This window comes from Thunnus albacares, chromosome 24, assembly GCF_914725855.1.
Source record: "Thunnus albacares chromosome 24, fThuAlb1.1, whole genome shotgun sequence".
Lineage (NCBI taxonomy): Eukaryota > Metazoa > Chordata > Actinopteri > Scombriformes > Scombridae > Thunnus > Thunnus albacares.
This window is the reverse complement of record NC_058129.1, coordinates 4,291,558-4,313,500: the sequence shown is the minus strand read 5'-3', so window position 1 is coordinate 4,313,500 and position 21,943 is coordinate 4,291,558. Positions and strand designations below refer to the sequence as shown.

At 38.5% G+C, this 21,943-nt stretch overlaps 3 protein-coding genes across 4 annotated transcripts in view; 1 reads left to right on the top strand and 2 right to left on the bottom strand.

The window, feature by feature from the left end:
• The window catches only part of LOC122976215 (collagen alpha-1(XXVIII) chain-like), a 47,365-nt gene extending 45,020 nt beyond the window's left edge, over positions 1-2,345 (bottom strand). Inside the window, exon 1 of the mRNA XM_044344554.1 lies at positions 1,379-2,345. The gene's annotated coding sequence lies outside the window, so the exon portion shown is untranslated. The remainder of the gene's footprint in view (positions 1-1,378) is intronic.
• LOC122976216 (ATP synthase subunit beta, mitochondrial) lies at positions 830-5,286 on the top strand. Its single transcript, XM_044344555.1, has 10 exons — positions 830-966; positions 2,352-2,525; positions 2,632-2,806; positions 3,019-3,140; positions 3,256-3,440; positions 3,560-3,718; positions 3,934-4,056; positions 4,159-4,371; positions 4,479-4,680; positions 4,813-5,286. The coding sequence occupies exons 1-10, from the start codon at positions 864-866 to the stop codon at positions 4,908-4,910; spliced, it is 1,554 nt and encodes a 517-aa protein (XP_044200490.1). The 5' UTR covers positions 830-863; the 3' UTR covers positions 4,911-5,286.
• LOC122976217 (retinol dehydrogenase 16-like) lies at positions 5,182-13,525 on the bottom strand. 2 transcript variants are annotated; one of them, XM_044344556.1, is made up of 6 exons: positions 13,314-13,523; positions 10,361-10,463; positions 7,547-7,861; positions 6,959-7,217; positions 6,681-6,844; positions 5,182-6,587 (listed from the first exon to the last, which is right to left on the bottom strand). In XM_044344556.1, exons 3-6 carry the CDS (start codon positions 7,857-7,859, stop codon positions 6,364-6,366), a joined length of 960 nt encoding a protein of 319 aa, XP_044200491.1. In that variant the 5' UTR covers positions 7,860-7,861; positions 10,361-10,463; positions 13,314-13,523; the 3' UTR covers positions 5,182-6,363. The 2 variants fall into 2 exon arrangements, with proteins under 2 accessions (XP_044200491.1, XP_044200492.1); XM_044344557.1 differs by lacking the exon at positions 10,361-10,463 and having other exon boundaries at positions 13,314-13,525.
• Positions 13,526-21,943: the final 8,418 nt, after the last annotated feature.

Here is a 21,943-nt window from a genome sequence, read left to right as displayed (position 1 = left end):
AGAGACATCTGTAAGTCAGAGCATGTGTACATGTTCTCAAACTGGTATGTCTTTACATCTGGAAGTGGCTTTTTTGGCTTCATGTGCCACTGAGCAACTTTCATAGGAATGAACAGGGCTCTTTCACATCCATGGTCCACAGACCAATGAGTGACGTCACAGTGGCTACGTCCATTATGTTTTTACAGTCTATAGTCCAGCAGGAAAACTTTAGAAATCAACAATATTTGCATATTTATAGATTTTGAAATTTTTAATGAGGTAGAAGGAGAAGATGTAATTTTAAGGATTTAGGCTACATAATTTAACTTTTTAGGTGGAAAAAACATATCAGACACAAATTATTAGTCAAAGTAGAGTATTTCATATAAACATGTCTGGATGGGATCTTTAAGTTCAGAAAGGCTGACACATGCAATCAGCAACAACACACAACTGTGGAAGCCTTTGCCATGTTTTGGGGGGATAAGTGTGCTGTCAGAAGTGTGCTGTCAGTGACCTAAGCAAATAGTGACTGCATTGAACACCGAGTTACCCAGGGGGAGCAGCACTTCCCTTGACATGGGACATTGTGTACTTGTGGGACCATGACTCCAAAGGGGGTGTCTGCACCACCTTTTCCAATCTAAGTCTACATTGATTGAAGAAATGACCGATTTTAATGATGACTTGAATTGTGTTTAACCTTTTGCAGTCACATTTACTGTCAACTGGGACAGGTCTGTGGAGGGCAGAATGTCAGCTGGTCTGCGCATGCTCAGTATAGCCCTTTTACGTTGCACGCAGGCGCAGTTCACCTCAGCGGTCATTCATTATAAAGCCCTCAGTTCCTCTGTCTCTTTCCACCTTCAGCCATTTTGACCATGTTAGGAGCTGTGGGACGCTGCTGCACCGGGGCTCTGCAGGCTCTCAAGCCTGGGGTCCAGCCCCTGAAGGCCCTCGTTGGATCCCCAGCCGTCCTCTCACGTAAGTCCACCATGCATGGTGCATTTTGGAGTGAAATCTTGTTAGAAAAAAGACGCATTTAAAGCGCTTGTCAGAGGAGGGATTGGGGCTAACGTTATGCTATGCTAGCAACACGCTGGCGGTGTAGCAGGCCTTGATGCTGAAATGTCAAAATTGCAATTTGTTGGAGCTATTCCAAGATATCAAATGGATACACATGCACATATTTGCTCCCAATGACAGATTTAATGCGTCAGAAATTGACCAGGTTGTGTTTTTCTTGTGCTAGCAGTAATGACCTTTGTGTAATGACATGAGGCGGTGCGAGGCTAGTAGATTAGCAAGGTTAGACGGCATTTACCCGCAGCTAAGACACGTTAAGTTAACGTAGTTACACAAATGAAGTTTATAGATTAAGGAAGATTAAACTTACTAGGTCGTTTAGCTGTCGTTGGCACGAAATACATTTCGTTCATCTGCCAGTCTGTCCACACTAATGTTATATTTAGTCGGGGAAGTGGCTTGTTTAGAGTTTAAACTGGTGAAAGTCTACTGATATTTTACACAAGTACGTTCATTGTTTTGTGTTTGAGGGCGTCGCTCGATCATTTCAGTTGTTAAAAAAGCTGAATCATAGTTTAGCGTTGGCCGACAACAATCATTTGACATTGAGATACGCAGCTGTGTGACTGCTTGAAATAATGATATTTAGAGGCAGATTCTCCGTTTAACACCCCTTACACTTGTGAAAAAGTGTTGACATTGAAGTATTAACGCTCTTAAAACCCACTTTCTGATTTGTGAAACCTTTAATTTTGTTTTATCAAAAGAGTGAAAAAGGGTGATTTCACTGATATCTTAATCCAGACCACATTAGATCAGGTGCAGATCAAAACTCCCTATACTTAAACCTGTCAGATCTGGATTAGATTAACAAGGAGACTCCAGAGACTCATTAAAACACAATTTCAGATTTGTGAAACATTAATTCTGTTTGTGAAAACTGAATGGGAGATTTCACAGCTTTTTCCACATCCAGACCACATTAGATGAGGTCCAGATCAAAAACCATGGATCTGGACCTCTGGATGGGGAAATGTCAGTGAAATCGCCCTTTTTTTTCATAAGCAAAATAAAGATTTCCCCAATCTGGAAGTGGGGTTTAAACAGTGTTGAGACTTCTCCTACAATGTCTTAACACCTGTTCATAAGTGTAAATGGTGAAAAAGAGAATCAGTCACTAAATATTTGTTTCCCTTCACTTTCTCCTTGACCCTGATGAGAAGCAAACTTCAGCATTGTACAGAATGGTATAAATTGCAGACTGGTGGCACAGCAAGGTCACGACTGTAGTGCACATGTAGGACACTGAACTAAATGCACACACTGTCTGCATAACTTTACAGGCAGAGACTATGTCGCACCTGCCGCTGCTGCCGCCACCGCCAACGGGCGCATCGTGGCTGTCATCGGTGCCGTCGTGGACGTCCAGTTTGATGAGGGGCTCCCACCCATCCTCAACGCCCTGGAAGTCGCCGGCCGCGAGTCCAGGCTAGTCCTGGAGGTAGCACAGCATCTTGGTGAGCAATTTGGATTACAATCCTAAGTCATATACCCCTTTTTAAATAGACAGAAGACAGGAAATCAATTACAATAGCAAATTAACTTAAACTACTTTGTCTTTAGGGGAGAACACAGTACGTACAATCGCTATGGATGGTACTGAAGGTCTGGTCCGTGGACAGAAAGTCCTGGACACCGGTGCCCCCATCAGAATCCCAGTGGGTCCCGAGACACTGGGCAGGATCATGAATGTCATTGGCGAGCCCATTGATGAGAGGGGTCCCATCTCCACCAAGCAGTAAGTTCACTATCAAAACAACATTATTGATTTAATGTAATGACTCTCACAATAAGCGACGTATATCTTTGACAGAATTGAAATGCAAGGCTCAATATTTAGCTTAGAGCTTGCCATACTAAGTATGAAAGAGCATTCAAAATTTTAGATTAAAGGTCTTTCCACTTTGTTAAATGAATTTACCTGAATATTTTTTTTCTTTTCCCCCACAGGACTGCACCCATCCACGCTGAAGCCCCTGAATTCACTGACATGAGTGTGGAGCAGGAGATTCTGGTCACTGGCATTAAGGTTGTGGACCTGCTGGCCCCCTACGCCAAGGGAGGAAAGATTGGTATGTGTGAAAGAACAAATATCTGCTTGCACTAGTCTTATGCAGTAGGATGTGTGATGGCTTCATCATGAAATCAGGCTGTTTGTAATACTTAACACACTCCGCTTTCTCACAGGTCTGTTCGGTGGTGCTGGTGTAGGCAAGACTGTATTGATCATGGAGCTGATCAACAATGTGGCCAAGGCCCATGGTGGTTACTCTGTGTTTGCCGGTGTGGGAGAGCGTACCCGTGAGGGAAATGACTTGTACCATGAAATGATTGAGTCCGGTGTCATCAACCTGAAGGACACCACCTCCAAGGTGAGGATTGTGGAAGCCTCTAGAAGAAATTACAACTTTGACGTGTGACACATTGAGTGCGGGAATAAAGGCATATTTATCATAGCATCTTAACACTGACCTCTCTTCCCCCCTGCTAGGTGGCGCTGGTGTACGGACAGATGAACGAGCCCCCCGGTGCCCGTGCCAGAGTGGCTCTGACTGGACTGACCGTGGCAGAGTACTTCCGTGACCAGGAGGGTCAGGATGTGCTGCTCTTCATCGACAACATCTTCCGTTTCACACAGGCTGGCTCTGAGGTCAGTATTACATCAGTCGTGTCCACCAGTAGCAGTCACAAGGGCAGCAAGTGTTTCCTTAAAAATCACAAGATACATTTGAAATAGCAGTTTAGTGTTAAAGGGAACAATTTTGAATTAAAGATGCAGTTAGTTAAATAGTGTGTCAAAATGGCAAATCTACACATCAGATTCAGCTGAGGCTTGTTGACCGAAGTCATCTTGTTACCTCTCAGGTGTCTGCCCTGCTGGGTCGTATCCCCTCTGCTGTGGGTTACCAGCCCACTCTGGCCACTGACATGGGTACCATGCAGGAGAGAATCACCACCACCAAGAAGGGTTCAATCACATCTGTGCAGGTAAAAAGTTTAAAAAGTATAACTGACTCGAGCTGCGTTGTGCCAGTACACTGTTCCGTATCTGGTATTAGTACTTCAAGTAACTCTAATTTTCCCCACTAGGCCATCTATGTGCCCGCTGACGATTTGACTGACCCTGCCCCCGCCACCACCTTCGCTCACTTGGACGCCACCACTGTGTTGTCCCGTGCCATCGCTGAGCTGGGTATCTACCCCGCTGTCGACCCCCTGGATTCAACCTCCCGTATCATGGACCCCAACATCGTCGGAGCTGAGCACTACGATGTCGCTCGTGGCGTGCAGAAAATCCTTCAGGTGCAGAACTTACTGAGTGTCTTTTTGAAACGTTTATTTTATTTTTTTTACAAAATCAATTAAACATTTACCAGGCTAATCTGTTCCGATCACCTTTCCTCCTTTAGGACTACAAATCCCTGCAGGATATCATTGCCATCTTGGGTATGGATGAGTTGTCTGAGGAGGACAAGCTGACTGTGGCCCGCGCCCGTAAGATCCAGCGTTTCCTGTCCCAGCCCTTCCAGGTGGCTGAGGTCTTCACCGGCCACTTGGGCAAGCTGGTGCCCCTCAAGGAAACTATCAAGGGCTTCAAGAGCATCCTTGGTGGTGAGTGACTGTAACTTGTTGTAGCACCTGTAGTATTCACATAGTTCTTGACTGTTCTTGCAACCATACCACCTACTTTCAATCTATTCTGTTTACTAATGTTTCCTTTTTATACCCATTTCCCTTTTTTAGGTGAGTACGATCCTCTGCCCGAGCAGGCTTTCTACATGGTCGGCCCCATCGAGGAGGTCGTCCAGAAGGCCGAGAAGCTGGCTGAGGAGCACTCGTAAACATCTAAACTATCTAACTGTTGTCAGTAGAAGAGGAGAAATCAAAGGAATGGGGTCCTGCGGTTAGGAGCACTTGGTTTGTAAAACATGTCAAAAATACAAAATGTACCTGTCCTGTCATCCATGAAAGAAAGTTATATTTAATGTTTCCATTGAAATAAAGATGGAATAAATGCTGTCTTTACACAAAACTTGTCAACTGTATATTTCTGAGGCTTTAATATGTTGTCGTTGAGAATCTTGTTCCTAATGGGGATTTTTCATGAAATGGCTGTCCTCATCCTCTATGACCACAAGATGGCACTCTTGAGCCATGTTTAGCTATCTGATCTGTGTTGCAGTTTGTCACATACTGAAATAAAACAGTGGACAAATATTGCATGTGTGTTTGTTTAAACTTGAGGGTAACAAACTCATGAGTAAATACATGTAGCTTTTCATGGTCAACATATGTAAGTACTAGACATGTCTAGTTATGTTATAACTTAAGTTCTTTTAATACAAAGTATTTGAGCAACAAGAGACTGACTGGACTTTGACTTGGAATTTTTTTATCTGACTTGATCACTGAAAGAACAACTTGGATATAGCTTTTGGACTTTAAGCAGAAGAGTTTTTTTTATCTGAATTTCAGAACCTTAAAATAAGTATACTGGAAAAAGTTTTTGAAATTGTTCAACTTTAAAGTGACTTGAGAATCTCAGTGAAATTCAGTCCACATGAATTCAGAAAGTTAAATATTTCAGCACAATAAATTCAGTGATATTTAAATTTAAACAGTATTCAGTAGTGATCAAACTTCAAATTTTATTTTGGTATTCAGTTGCTGATATTCAAATTACGGCACTGATTTACCTCCATATGAACACTAGAGCCTCCCACTGTGGAAAAGATAAGACTATTGCAGCTGGTTTCCAATCATGCACATTTACAAATAACTCAAAACATCCACATTTTCTGAATGTCTGGATGATTTCATTACCAAGTTGATCCAGGATGTCTTATAGGTGACATGACAGCTCTGTCTCCGCTGCTCTTGATAAAATTCACAAAGTTAAACATACATGTATTAATTATTTCTGTGCCATGTAACAATTAGATATGCAGGGATTCCTCTGATTACAACAATCAAATCTATTTCAAGTTTCCATTTCTGCAGAAGGAACCATACAAACAAAAGTACTGCTCCACATGTACTTTGTAATCAAGTCAAAATTTTTATTGCTCCCCTTGACCTTGACCTTTCACACATGCCTATCACCAAGGTTAATGACATTATACTAGTATCTGCTTGTAGATTAGCTGGCCTTGAACATTCCCACTTTCAATTGCTGGTGAAAAAGACAAGACCAGCTGTGGGATTCTATGAGAAATGACAAAACATCAATATACTTGTAAAGTTGTTTAGTTAAGAGGAAAATGAAATCTGCACACAGATGAAAATAAGTACACTTTATTGCATCGACCTGGCGATAGGAGTGCCTTCTTTCCTCATGATGTAATCAGTAAAACAGGTTGGCATGTACGACAGCGGCAGCCAGAATAGCTTGGCGTCCCAGCCTGGGGAGTAGCGGGTGCGGGTCCGGACAGCAGATACAGCGTGCTCCATACAGCTGACCACCTTCATCAGATCTGCATCACTTATCTTGGCAACTTTGTTTGCTATTATATCAAGCGCTTGGAGGGGGGGAAAAAAAGAGAGTGGAATAAATATATAGCTGAATACAAAACACACAAATAAATGAGGAAAAGAAGTGATTAAAAACGTACAGTTTTGTAGATACTGCTGTCCATAGTCGTCTCTGACCTCCTGGGGCAATCTGTCCCACAGCATCTTCACATTTTTGCTCAGGATAGCAACGTCGGTCACGTTTGTTTTGAAGAACCCTGGCTCAATGCAGAGGACTTTGACACCAAAAGGCGCCATACCTAACCTAAGCGAGATATTTGATTATATCAGAGCAGGTGTGCAAACTTTGATACTGAAAGAAAGATATCTTTGTATTGACACACTGACATATAATTGTTGATGTGAGTTAATGTTTCACCTGAGACTGTCATTGAAAGCCTCCACACCATACTTGGAAATGGTGTATGGGCCTCCCGTAACACTGATCCTCCCAAACACACTGGCTACGTTCACCACCCTTCCCCTGGCCTTCTTTATCAGCGGCAGGACGCTCAGGGTCACGCTGATTACCCCGTTCAGGTTCACGTCCAGCATGGACTTGTAGTCATCAATGGTAAGCCAATCGCACGGGGCGGAGGGGATGGCCACGCCTGCGTTGTTCACTACAGCCCATAAGCCTAGAAGAATCACACGGACGACACCCGGTCAGTTAAATGATTTTTAAAGACTTTTCTTTCAATTCTAGCCTGTCAAGTCTTGAGAGCAGAACTGAGTCACATCTTGAAGGAGAGGAAACTCAAAGCATGTTAATACATGCTGAGAACAATATAGAGAAGAGTGATGTGTTGGGTGTTGGTTGGTATATTTGATTGTGTTGGAGTTGAGCTAGATTAAACTGATAATCCCCAATTATATATCCAAAAGCACTGTTCCCCTCCCAATGGGACAAACTGGTTGGAAAAAATAAAAAAAGGAACAACAAAAGACAGACACCCTCCACACGCACCTCGCTCCCCGACTTTGTCCTTGATCATCTCTGCAACTTTGGTGACGCTTTCTTTTGACCTAACATCCAGATGTGTCGTGATCAGGTTGCTGGAGCAGGACTTCCTCAGATCCTCCTCTCCTTTCTCGGTGAAACAAGCAGCGATGACTCTGAAGCCCTGCTTGTCCAGATGCCGGGCCAGGAGGTTACCAAAGCCACTGTCGCAGCCGGTGATGTACACATACTTGCTGCCCTTGTCAGAGACCCTGGGCAGCTCCATCACCCAGCGGTACAGGTAGTAGAGCACCACCAGCCCCAAGAGGTACAGGAACATGACTGTGGGGACAAAGAGTTACACAATGTTACCACAATATGCTGAGTAGATTTGGGTAGTAAGGACATGTCCCTACAATATATTTACTGATCTCTCATATGCAGAGTTACTGCATATGTGTCATTAAGACATGAACATTATTTTGTTGGAAGTTCCACTATATGTGGCTGAGACAAACTCTATTCAAGCCTACTTTGAACTATTTTATTTAATTAAACTCGGGGACAAATTGACATAAGTTAATGTGTTACCAGTTTCTGAGGAATTTGCATAACTTGTGCAACGTCTATTAAACTGGAACCGAATGTTCTAGAGTGATTATACAAATACTAAACAAACATCACAAAACTAAACGCAGCCACCTGAAATTCTGAAAGAGCTGTGTTCATGCATCTTGCAGAAATCCTTTGATAACAGTCTCAAAATGTGAATAAGAGGGAGTTCAAAAGTTCCTTGTACTGTGATGTAAGCTCACTATTTTGTGTAAAGTCATGCAATGGCATGAAATTGCGGTGCGGTGTAATGTGATTACACAAGTATGAGGATGTTATAGATTAATAAAAAGAAAAGCCGAGAGAGGTTCGGAGAGTTGGTTCCTTTTTCTTTTGGAAAGATCACTTTTTCCTTAGGGCCTTTGGAGGGATCTCTTAGAGACTCTCTTTAATCTTTTAATTTTTGTTTTTTTTGTATTTTACTATTTTTGAAGTCTTAGATTGCTTGCTTTGTAAAACCAAATAAAACTGGTTTGTATTTTTTTTTTTTTTACACTCCGACCAAAGTTCCCGACTCCTGCTCATCTCTGAGGTTCTCTGGTGCTCCTTTAAGGTAAGAAGAGACGCCTCCCTTAGGATAGGCTGACAGTAGTTTTTGAAAATGATTTAATTAAAAATGTATTGACTCTTGTTAAGATAAAAATTAGTGCTGTTTACTAAATAACAGTAGTAATGGCTCAGGTACAGTGACTAAAGTTAATATACAGTTATACATGTGTTACAGGTAGGATTTCAATACAATATTAAGTTGAGGGTTTATAAATTAGGTGATGAGATGATTTAAAGATATGTTTGAGCCTCACTGTGACTCTGTCATGAAACTCTTGAGTTAACACATAAATCTGCAAACTGAAAGGACAGAATCTCAGGTCAGGTTCTTTCAGTAATGATTCACAGAGCACCACATTACCTACAGCTTCTATACACTTATTTTATTGTAACATTTATTGTCACAGTCTATGATATGTTATTTTTAAATATTAATTTTGGTCTCAGATTTATAGTAAACATTTTGCTGAGTCAGGCTCTTCATGAATGTATGTGTGTGTGTGTATGTGTGTGCGTGCGCCCGTGCACGTGTGCCTATGAAAGAGTGACAGAGAGCAAGTACACATGCACAATTACTTTGGCTGTCTGACAAAAAGTGTTAAAAACAAAGTTTAACCCTGTGGCATACCCTTGATGTTTCAACATACTGTTTCAACATACTTCATGTGCAAGGTGAAGACACAGACTCTGCCATGAATCAGTACGTTTAACTCTAGTGCTTCACATTTTGTGCTGCAACTAACGATTATTTTCATTATTGATCATTTTCTCACTTAACCTTAGTCATTTTTGTCTATAAAATGCGAGAAAATAGTAAAAATGCACGTTTTTAATATCATAAGAGTTGATGGTGATGTCTTCAGATGTATGTGTAAAACACATTTGGCTGATAAAGATGATTCTGAAAATAGTTCATTAATATTGTCAGGCGACTAATCATTGCAGCTCTACTTCAGATTCAACTTTTCATTCCAAATATGTGATCACCTTCTAAAATACAATGCATTGCTAAAGATTAAACTACCCGACATTGTAAAACAATTCAAATGAGCTCCCCCTCAACCAGGTTACACAATGAAATTCTACTTATACATTAATGCTTAACTATTTACAATCCAATAATTTAGTTAACAGTAATATAACACTCAAAAGGGAGCATTTTCTACAATATGAGTATACTTTTAATAGTGATTTTATTTCTGCCACCACTGCATTTCAAAGACAGTTCATTTTTCTCTCACTGCACATTATTTTACATAACAGTTAGCCCGTTAGATATCGATGAATCACTGTAGTAGAGGAAGTTGTCTAATCACTTTCTCGGCATTAAATGAACTAAACTGTCAAATTACTCGCCGGGTTCACAAACTTTGATGCACAACTTGATAATGAACAAACAGTGAGGTTATCCAGTAATTTAAAAGTACACTAAGCAGAAATTTCTTTATGTGACGAACATATAACACCATATGCTTCCTGTTATTGACTATAAATAGCATTTTACAGTATACATTTTGAAGTTGTGCGATTCCGGTTAGTTCATACTAAAATAGAAGCATACGTATGACATCATACAAAATAGATTGTTTTTTGTTAAATTTTCTCTTCATCTAGCTATTTTAAGTTATCTCAGTAAACATGTGAACAAAGAGAATAAAAATCGACATTTGAATCTCATACCTGTCAGGGAGAGGTTGTCCTGCCTTGTCTCAGCTGGTTGTCAAACTCGTGGTTTAGTGTGCAACTTCGTTTGAGTAGTCAACCACTCCTTTAAATAAGCCACCTGTCGGCGACAAACGTCATAGCTTCTTTTTCTTCCTCCTTGCGTTTATTGGCGGATTGAAATACCGATTTATACGTACATACCGCCACCTACCGTAACGCAGTATGTAGAACGGGATCGGTTTATAACAAAAGTCATAGGTGCAGATCATGTTATTTCTTTTAAATAGGTCATGGATGTATTATAAGAGGTGGATACAGGACCAAAAATGGCGCCCATTCAATCCAATCTGCTGTTTTTCTGAATCAACAAGATAATAAGATGGAAATTCTGAGAAAGGTTTTCATAGAAAAATAATAATAATTCTATTCTCATTTTTGAGAGCTCGAATTACATGTTCCGACTGGTTTAGTTTAATCCAGTTTTATTTTGGTTTTGGCTTCACACATTGGAAGATACTTGTGTCTTTAAGTAATATAGATGTTATTGCTATTAATTTGTCCCCTTTGCACAGGCACCTAAGGACAGACAAAAATGTTTAACCCAAGCCCAAAAAATGATGAAACAAACAGCTGAGCTTAGCTGAGTTGAGAGGTGATTTTAGTTTGCAATTTCCACAAACAGGTACAGTGGGGTGACTTGACTTTAATAAGGTTAGAGAAGACATCTGGACCAGCAATCCTTAGAATTCATCTGATAACCCATTGGCAAAAATAAAACTTACAACAGGTCAAACATGAGAAAAAGTACAATTATGTTCATAAAAGAACATGAAAGAAAAAGCGTATATGTATCTCTCAGATCTTCACCTGGCTCAGAGGCCGTTGTTACCATAATTACACTACTTTAGGCACAACGAAATTCAGATGGCGGCAAACTTTTCTCAGAATTTCCGATATAATTATCTTGGAAAAACTGAAAAACAGGGCAATTTTTTTTTCCTGACGTGAATGTATTACGCTTCCATACCCGTAAGCCCCGCCCAGGAGTTCCCGCTCGGCCTATAGACTTTACATTGTGATGACGTCACTTATTTTTAAAATCGCTTTTCTCGGCTTAAGGAAAGTTCTACAAATAGTCATAATTGACCCTGTTTGCATTTCGAGGTATCCTGTCAACAGTTTTGCAGACTTCTCTTTTACAGTGGTGGTCTATGGGGAAAACGCATAGATGTATTGTAAGAGCTCTCCATGGGAAAATGCCATACAGTCTATGGAAAATGCTTTTGAAGTTGCAGGGGGATTTTTCGGTGCAATATCACAAGTGGCCACTGGGAGAAATAGCTGCAAGACTGAGCGGCAGCGCCCTATCCAGCTCTTATAATACGTCCATGAAGTAGCCTAATAAATATTTACTTCCACATTACATTCATATACATCCATGATTACATTACTGTATTTACATGGTGGACATTTCCACAGAAGCCGAGAACGGCCGTGCTCGTAATTATTTTTTTAATGCTGTCATCCCGAGATCACGACATAAATTAACTGGTGATCTCAAGATAAAAAAAGGCTGATTTCTCGAGATAATATATCACTAGAATTATCACAAGATTCATTCTCATTTGTTTATTCCTATCTCCGCCTCTAATGTTTCCCCTCACATGGATAACTCAACTCTTTAGATCAGTAGTTCTCAAACTTTTCACGTCCAGGAGCCCTGACACAAATTAGACCATGGACCCCCATTTGATAAGATTTTGTCCCAGGCTCCCCCGTCTGAGAAGATTTTTGCTTTTAGATGTTTTATTACAGGAAGTGTATGAAACCCATGACCAAAATAGTCATACATTCTGTCATTGTGTTACTTATGGATGGAATTATAGTGAAAATAAATTGTCTTGGTCTTGAGGCCCCTGTATTTATACTACTATTTATATAACTGGAAGGTTGTAGAAAAGCCACTCAACACTGAATCTATCTGGAACGTTCTGGAAAACTGGTAAGTTTAAATTTATTTGTAAACCAATAGCAACTACAGCTTTCAGATAAATTTATAGTGTAGTAATAAGTACAATTTATACATTTAACAAAGTATAAAGTAACATTGAATCAAAATATACAAATAAAGTACCAAAACCTGAGAACTGTACTGGAAGAACAGCATTACTCTGATAAACCTTGCTTGCAACCCCTTTACTGAAATGACATGGAGAATAACAAAGGGTAAAATATGCATATGCTGGCCTTGAAGTGCACAACACAAAATTATTACAATATTTCAAAAACTAGAAAACACGGTGACATTTCAGAAAAAAAAAAAACTCTTGCATTTAAGTTGGTAAAACTCACAGGAACCTCTTGTCCATTCATTCCTTGTGGACGATTTACTGAAGGTCTCGCAAATTGAGGCAAAGATAAGTTCTTTTGAGTTTTAAATATTTAAGTGTTGGGCAAAATGTTGAGCGAACATTTTGCATATATAGGACTCCACATAGCAAACGTATAAAGTCAACAGGAAAAGGAGAGGGTTTTCAGAAATGATGCATTTTCTGTTTGTGGTGAGTAAACACAATCTACAAAAACAACATGGTGAAATTTGCATAAATCAACCAAGGCACCACCTTAATGCTAAAACAGATTTAACAACAAAAAAAATCTTAGCAGCTTCAGAGGCACATTTTCTTACTTTTGAAAAGGGACGTTTAACATCCCATGGAATATAATTTGTTTGATATCATAAATTTAAAATCAACATTTATCAATTTTCAGCCACCAAAGGGAAGAAGAACTCCTAAACAAGCTAACACCTTATAAATCACCTTATCAATCGGTTGTGTAAATGTTTGCTAAATTATGCTAATGTGATGTTAACAAACATTGACTACTCACATATCCAGCAGACAAGGAACAACACAGGAGTTGTGTTTCTGGCCGCCAGGTGAATTTAAGTCCAATATTCACTTACCTTTTAGCTTTTGCTTTCTCTCCACCACCTCCTGAAAACCTGTGCGAGTCTTAAGCTTGCTAGCAGTTGGACTTGATTCAGTTTGGACTTACTGGGTTGTGTATCACAGCCTTTAGCTTCACATTTTTAAAGTTAAGTTTAGCCATTTAGTGACAGCATCTGTGAGTGACTGCTGCCAAATTTGAGACTTGTGACTGGTGAAACCAAATAACCACCAACAAAGGCAGTACTGAAGAAAAACAAGCTGCTTCATATATCACCTCGTTATCTGTGTGACAATTTGGGAACCTCTGTGTTTTCTCTTTGGGTTTTCCTCTTTTGTTGGGTTGTTTTCTGAAATGTTGCAATGATTTCTGTTTTGTCATTTTATTTTGTGAAACCTTTTACTGTTGTCTGTCTTGTTAAATTATTTTGTGATAAGTTACTGACGTTCATCAAAGAGAGCTTCTTTTAAAAATGGGTATTAAGATTTACTTGTGTACTGACTTGACACAATCTGTAACAACAATTACTTGTTATACTGTCTCCATATCTTACAGTACATCCCCTATACTTCCATGTTTTTAATATAAAACAAATAAAATATGAAATCAGCTGCTGGAGAAGAGAATGAAAAGAAACTGACTATTATAAACCCTTAAGTCTTACTTGTGGCCAGTTGTGGCAGAGCTCTAATACAAACCTTTATATCAACATGCACGATTGTGAAACAACACACGTCAATACCTCACGGTTGAATCATATTTCCACCACCATCTAGGCAAATTGCATCAGATTTCTTACCACAAACCTACTGTGTGTAGCTTTCTGTTTCCTGTCTATGCTGATGCACATCATAACAAAACATCCTGTGTCTGTTCAACAATCTAGGATGTGGAAATGCACATAGCACAGTCATCTGGTTATGTTCATGTGCCTTGTTTCTTAGTGTGAAATAACTGCACCACACACAAGTGATCCAGTTTATTTATTTTCAGTCAACATTCTCTCTGTGTGAAGGGTCATCTGAGGCATTGTACATTTTTACCATGAGGTGGCAGCAATGCTGTTCGGTGACTCCTTTCCTGTTGTGCAGATGCTGCCTTCACTTACTCCTTGACAGTAAAATTTGCAAATGCAACTTGTAAAAGCTTACAATAGGCATTTATAGTAGTGAACTCTGTGATGAAAACAGTGATTTTTCTTGTTAGTTTATTTGTGACAGTCGTGACAAAAATAAGAACTGTGCTGCATATTTTGATACATTTATCAGCTAAAAGCTGTCAGCACATGTTCCACTGCATTTGAAAGGGGTCAGTAAATGAATATGTTTATATTTGTGGCAATATGAAAAATCTTTATGTTCAGGTTTTATTTGTAGCTGTTGTCTCCTTAACATCAAAAACACACCTTATAATAATGAACAAATTACAGATAAAGGTAGCAAAAAAAAACCTAAAAAAATGTTTTGTGTCTTATACGAGAGAGACTTTGGCAGAAGTGTCATATAGTTACAAGAACACACAATTCATTTACAGCAATGTAAAACAACTGCATTCCTCATGAAACATTTTTTGAATGTGACGTCTAAATGTCTGATATGATGAAGGCAGCGTTTCCAGATAATGTTTATCTTGTACATTTTTCCAAGCCCTGACACTGAAGATTGTTAATCTAGATAATCAACTGTTAGAAAGCTGAGAAAGTATTTCATAAGGATAAAGAGGAAATTTACTAAGAATGACTTAACATGTACTAATTCACCATCAATTATTGAGTTCAACTTACAAAGAAAATGATAATGATTTTTAAAGCTGTATTAAAGACTGTTTAGATTGTTTCTATGCACATTTTCAACAATATTGACTACACTAGGTTGATTTCATTTACCCAAATGATGATTGTCAGTGTTTGTACCCCTACTTCTTCTTCTATGTCTTTAGCTGCTGCATGTAAGCTTCTGTTTCCAAACACTGAACTTCATAAGTACTTCTTACTGCTGCCTTCATGTGCTGTTGTTCAGAAAGCAGAGAGTATCAGTACCTAGCAGACTTTCCTGAAATGTTCATGTTCTCCATCTTTGTAGTTTCCTAACAGCATGTGAAGGCAGCAGTAGAGCAGGCAGTGAGTGACCGACAGTACACAAACCAGCTATTGGTTGTTTTCATGTGCAAGCATGCAGTCTCAAACAATCATTTTTAATTTTTTAAAGTGGGCCTAGCCTTTTGTTTACCTTTGGATCACATGTGTACCTTTGACAAAGAGAAATCCTCATGATGTACCAATATACAAACAAACTAAATACAAGCAATCTCTATCGTAACACTCATTCAGCATTCAGCAAAGTTTTCTGAAAGACGCACATGAACAGAAATGTCTCCTTGGGTTAATGAGGTATGACAAAAGTTCAGCTGAAGTTGTATTTGTTTTCAAGTTTATGGGAATAAATATTAAACCTTCACTTTGCCAATTTTGTGTGTGTTTGTTGAAACTTACAGTATTTTGCTCAGTGGAATGAAAATAGCATGCTTCGGCTGATTGTTACATTCAAGGAAGGTGAAATAAAACGCTAGAGGGATTTCAACTTATGTGTCGCCTGGTTAGGCGACGAATAATTGTCATTGAAACGGAAACACATACACTTATGTTATTGTCTTAAGACAATGTTACAAAGGTGAGGTGTGGGACTCAGTCACTGTAACTTTAGAGGAAATGTCCAGGGAGGAAAGGCAGATAAGGATTTGGCCTTGAACTCTTAATTCTCAGCAGAGACTGAAAGAAACTCCCTAGAGATATGGTGAATTAATTAAAAATAACTGTTAGGGTGATGAATATGGGATGATTGTGATGCATGTGGCTGTGTATGCAAGAACCAACACTGAACTTCATTCAATATCTCTTCAGCCTAGCAAACTGGGAGATCTGGACTTGCAAATATGTATTCTGGATATTGCAATAAAACTCTGAAAGACAACTTGCTCTCTGTGAATTCATCTTAAATTTCCACTACAGTCATCCTGGAAGAAACAACTCCCATCAATGTAGAAATGTTTCTTCTACTCCTTTAAAGTAGCTGTAGTTAAACCTCCTCTTAAAAAGCCTACTCTTGATTCAGGTGTTTTAGCCAACTATAGACCTACATCTAATCTATTTCTCTTTAAGATCCTTGACCGAGCAGTCGCCAATCACTTGTGTGACTTTCTGCATTATAATAGTTTATTTGGGGATTTTCTGTCAGGATTTAGAACGCACCATAGCACAGAGAGAGCACTGGTGAAAGTTACAAATGACCTCCTAATTGCATCGGACAAAGGACTTCTCTCTGTACTTGTCTTGTTAGATCTTAGTGCTGCATTTGACACCTTGACCATCACATCCTATTTCAGAGACTGGAACATTTAATTGACATTAAAGGAATAGCATTAAGGTGGTTTAAATCCTATTTATCAGATCAATTTCAGTTTGTATACATTAACACGGGGTTCCACAAGTTTCTGTGCTTGGACCAATACTATTCACCTTATATATGCTTCCTTTAGGTGATATTATTAGGAAACACTCCATAAATTTTCATTGTTATGCAAATGATACCCAATTATATTTATCAATGAAGCCAGATGAAACCAATAAGTTAACTAAACTCCAAGCATGCCTTAAGGACATAAAGTCCTCATCAACTCTGTGATGAAAACAGTGATTTTTCTTGTTAGTTTATTTGTGACAGTCGTGACAAAAATAAGAACTGTGCTGCATATTTTGATACATTTATCAGCTAAAAGCTGTCAGCACATGTTCCACTGCATTTGAAAGGGGTCAGTAAATGAATATGTTTATATTTGTGGCAATATGAAAAATCTTTATGTTCAGGTTTTATTTGTAGCTGTTGTCTCCTTAACATCAAAAACACACCTTATAATAATGAACAAATTACAGATAAAGGTAGCAAAAAAAAACCTAAAAAAATGTTTTGTGTCTTATACGAGAGAGACTTTGGCAGAAGTGTCATATAGTTACAAGAACACACAATTCATTTACAGCAATGTAAAACAACTGCATTCCTCATGAAACATTTTTTGAATGTGACGTCTAAATGTCTGATATGATGAAGGCAGCGTTTCCAGATGATGTTTATCTTGTACATTTTTCCAAGCCCTGACACTGAAGATTGTTAATCTAGATAATCAACTGTTAGAAAGCTGAGAAAGTATTTCATAAGGATAAAGAGGAAATTTACTAAGAATGACTTAACATGTACTAATTCACCATCAATTATTGAGTTCAACTTACAAAGAAAATGATAATGATTTTTAAAGCTGTATTAAAGTTGATTTCATTTACCCAAATGATGATTGTCAGTGTTTGTACCCCTAACCAGACCTGGACAACCTGCAATTTTCTGCTACTAAACGCAGACAAAACTGAAGTTATCGTACTTGGCCCTAAACACCTTAGAAACACATTATCTAATGATATAGCTACTCTAGATGGCATTACCCTGGCCTCCAGCACCACCGTGAGGAATTTGGGAGTTATGTTCGATTAGGATATGTCCTTTAACTCCTATGTAAAACAAATTTCAAGGACTGCCTTTTTTCACCTACATAACATTGCAAAAAGCAGGCATATCCTGTCTCAAAAAGATACAGAAAAACTAGTAATTTGCATTTGTTTCTTCCACGTTGGATTATTGCAATTCATTATTATCAGGATGCCCCAACATGTCTAAAAAAACTGGTCCAGAATGCAGAAAGCTGCACAGTTGCTCTACCAATAAGCCAGTTATGAAGGCAGTCACAGAGCCGGATCTACATCTGTATAAAAGGGATAGCCAGCACGGTGGAACAGGGAGCTGACGCTCCACACCTCTATATCCAACATGCTATGTAAAAGCACACAGGGGGGCAGCATTGTGCCAACTTTGTTTGGTTCAGTGTAAAAAAGCAAAGGTGGCTTAATGACAGATCTTTTTTATGGCTGTAATGCGGGATCTCTGTATAAAAGAGCCTACACACTCTATATAATTTCACCATTAGCTAGGATTTGTGCTGGATGTTTGTTATACTTGAATAGTATTGGCTGTATAGTTACTACTGGTAAAGTAAAATAAGCCCTGATATATTATAACAAGAAGTCATATTGCTGTTTTTTGTCTGAATATTGTTGAAGTCAACCTCTGCCATACAAAGTACTCAAAATTGCCTTCATTGTGTTGTTATTTCATTGATGCTACAACCTCAACTATAACAATGTTATGACTGAATTTGGGTATGAGATGGAATCTTATACCCTTATGTCATTGTCTTGAGATTATGTTATACCGTTTTATAGTCAAAAGCACATTGTAGGACTTTATAATCTCTGCTTCCCATGTGAAAATGTGAAAACAGGTGCCATCAATGGTGAGGTGTTGGGCTTGGTCACTGTAACCTGTACCTGTTACTGCTCATTAGACAGAGGCAGAGAGGGAAAGTTCTTGAGGAGGAAAGGCACGTAAGGATTCGGCCCTCAACTCTAAATTCTCAGAAGACCGAGAGAAACTCCCCAGAGAGTTGGTAAATTAATTAAAAGAAACCTATAAGGGTTACAAATATGGGATGATTGTGATGTATGTGGCTGTATGTACAAATACTGTCAGTATCTCTTCAGCCTAGCAAACTGGGAGATCCGCTTTTGCAAGTGTGTATTCTGGATATTGCAATAAAGCTCTGAAAGACAACTTACTCTCTGTGAATTCATCTTGAATTTCCACGACAAGGCATTAAGCATTTAACCAGATTTCACCCTTTATTTTGACTCTAATTATTAATTGGGATTACCAAAATTTAGGATGAATCATTTATCATTTCCCTCTCTTCCGGGGTGGTACCCCCAAGGTGGATTTAATGTGAATTAAATCCTATTCTTAATAGTCAATTATTTATTATTGCTGATAACCAAAATTAATCTGAATAACCCTGTGATCCCTACAGCATAAGAAAAACATTAAAAATACGTAAAATACATTGCAGCAGATTTTGGGTGTATATGGTGCTGTTGTAAGAAGGGTTTAGTTAAAATGTAGGCTTTTTTATGTTACATATATTATTTCACTCACCCACCACAACTCTAAAATAGATTTAATACACTTACTATCAAGTTAATCATTAACACTGAGTGTAAATAACCCCAATACGGTGTTTCATTTGTGTAAGATTTGCATTCATAAATGTATTTGTTGCTTTTATTTTATTTACCATGAACACAGAAGTGGTTTTTTTTTCAAAAGACACAAGACACACCTGTGGAAACTGACAGTAAGTCACACAGACAAACAAAACACAGATCCTCTTTTCTCAAATAGGTATTATTTGGATAAACTGACCACATATTGGGAAGCTAAATGGTTACTTTCCTGCCTGAACAAATATTAAAATTTAGTTAAGTGACATATTATCAGTCCTAGAATGAAAATGACAACAACAATCAATGATGGATAGATGCAGTTATAGGGCAGTCCAGCCAAAAAGATGACAGAAGTATCTGTAGCATGAACCTGACCAGGAAGTTGAGCTAGAAGAGGGCAATAACCTCTAGTCTAGTGTTTAAATGTCACCCTGTGGCAACATCTACATCCATTCTCTGCTCATGCTCACATTTATAGACCACTGTAAAACTATGTTTTAGCTTTAAAGTGCCTGTGTAACTTTTGCTGAACAGTGTATTGATTATGGAATAATGTTAAATGCACAAACATGGTGTAACATAGCAAAAGAAGAGAAGAGTCAAAGTCAGTAAACTGACTCAGTAATGTCTGTTTTACAGCAACATCTACCTAGAATTTGCTGACATTAGACACCACAAGCTACTGGTCATACCAGACCAAGACTGTACAGCTGTAACATCAAAACTACTGAGTTTACTGAACTGAAAGTTATGGTTTAAACTTTTCATTTGTAAGAAGAAGAATCTGTCATTTCTTCCTTTAAAAGTTTATACTCTGTCCAAAAGACACATTTCTATCAACAGAGTATTAAACTAGATTTAGATTTACTTGCTTACTTCCCTTATTTCAGTTGTTTTGCATTCTTCTTCAAGGCCTTTGAGACTGTTGAGCATAAATTTACCATTGACCGAGATTTATTTTGTAATGGAATAGATGTGAAATGTGGCATCTGGCAGGGATGTCCCCTATCAATATATCATCTTTTTCTGCTTGCTCAACTTTTAGATGGTATACGCTGTTGAAGAGTGTTTATGTTCATTACGTTGGTGGATGCAGAGTTTTACCAAGGGTAACGGACATATAGGAACCTGCAAGAGACTGAGGACCAGGAAACAGTCCTTGGACTCTATGGAAGAGTAGATGTCTCCCGCTCACCTATCACTTCATCTGTTGGACTGTTGCCCACCAGCCTGTAACCTCACTCATTGTTCCCCTCATCAATCATCGCCCATGTTTCAACTCAGGGATTTGTAAGTAACAACTAACCAGTGTATGTGCTATTTGATTTGGCAGCATGCATTTGTAAATGCATTTGTTTTAGGTCACTATGCTCCTGAGCAATGACTCAGGCCTGCAACCTTTAGCTTTTGGTTTAAAGGACACTATTTTATTTTGGTTGCAGAGTGAGTGTGTGCGTGTGAGTGTGGGCCCTGAAGTTAGGAGCTTCGCTATTGGTAAATAAGATAGAAAAAGGTCATAACTTTTGAGAAAGGTTAGAAAAGCAAAAGGGAAACACATTAAAGTTTTGTATAGTATGTTTACACCTGTTTTTATTTTATTCATTGGTTTAAATATTAGTTTTTATTAATTAAATTCATTATTTGCAATTAAAGTACTGTGTGTGTCATATTTACATTTCATGAAGGTGTGATTTGAGTTTAAAATCAAGGAATAGTAATTAAAACTAAATTCTTAGTAGGATTTAAAATGAGTGATTCTTACTATACATTCCTGCTAATTGGAGGCACCGTCATATATTTGTAGTTCATAGTTGGGTTAAAAAGTTTAAAAGCTGGTAATTTCATTTCGGTTACACAGGTTAACACGGCCAGCCACAGGTAAACATACCCAGAGCCCCGCCCATAGTACTACAACACTTGTTAAACGGCTACTAACTAAATAGCTACTTGGGTCGGGTGCCACATGTGAATATATCGAATCAAGTGATCTGCAAAGCACATCCATTGTTACTAGAACTATTATTAATGTTCACTTGCATATGTCACAATCTGTTTTTTTTTTAAAGACAGCTCTCAAATTGCACTAGCTATCAAAGTAATTGAAGAATTGTTCACTAAAGTTCCTGGTTTTCGCTTAAATCCTGTTAATCCCTGCACTAATTAGGACTTTAAGAAGTCCCAGGGCCATTCAAATCCATTGAGCATTTTCACTTGTCAGCAAGACCAGAAAGTCCTTCAACCAATTCTCAATGATGAAACAATTTGATTTACACTGCTTCCAGTTTATTGGTATAGTCTACTTTGCTGACAGACAAGCCAGCGTAATAATCCAGTGTACAGTCTTAGAAGAGTTATAGTGTTTACACCAAGTAAACCAACAACTGGGCCAAATTTTTACGCCTGAAGCCTTAAACATGGTTTCTTTTTCATGTAGAACAACATTAGAATATATATATACATACAGTATATATATGTATATAGATATAGGT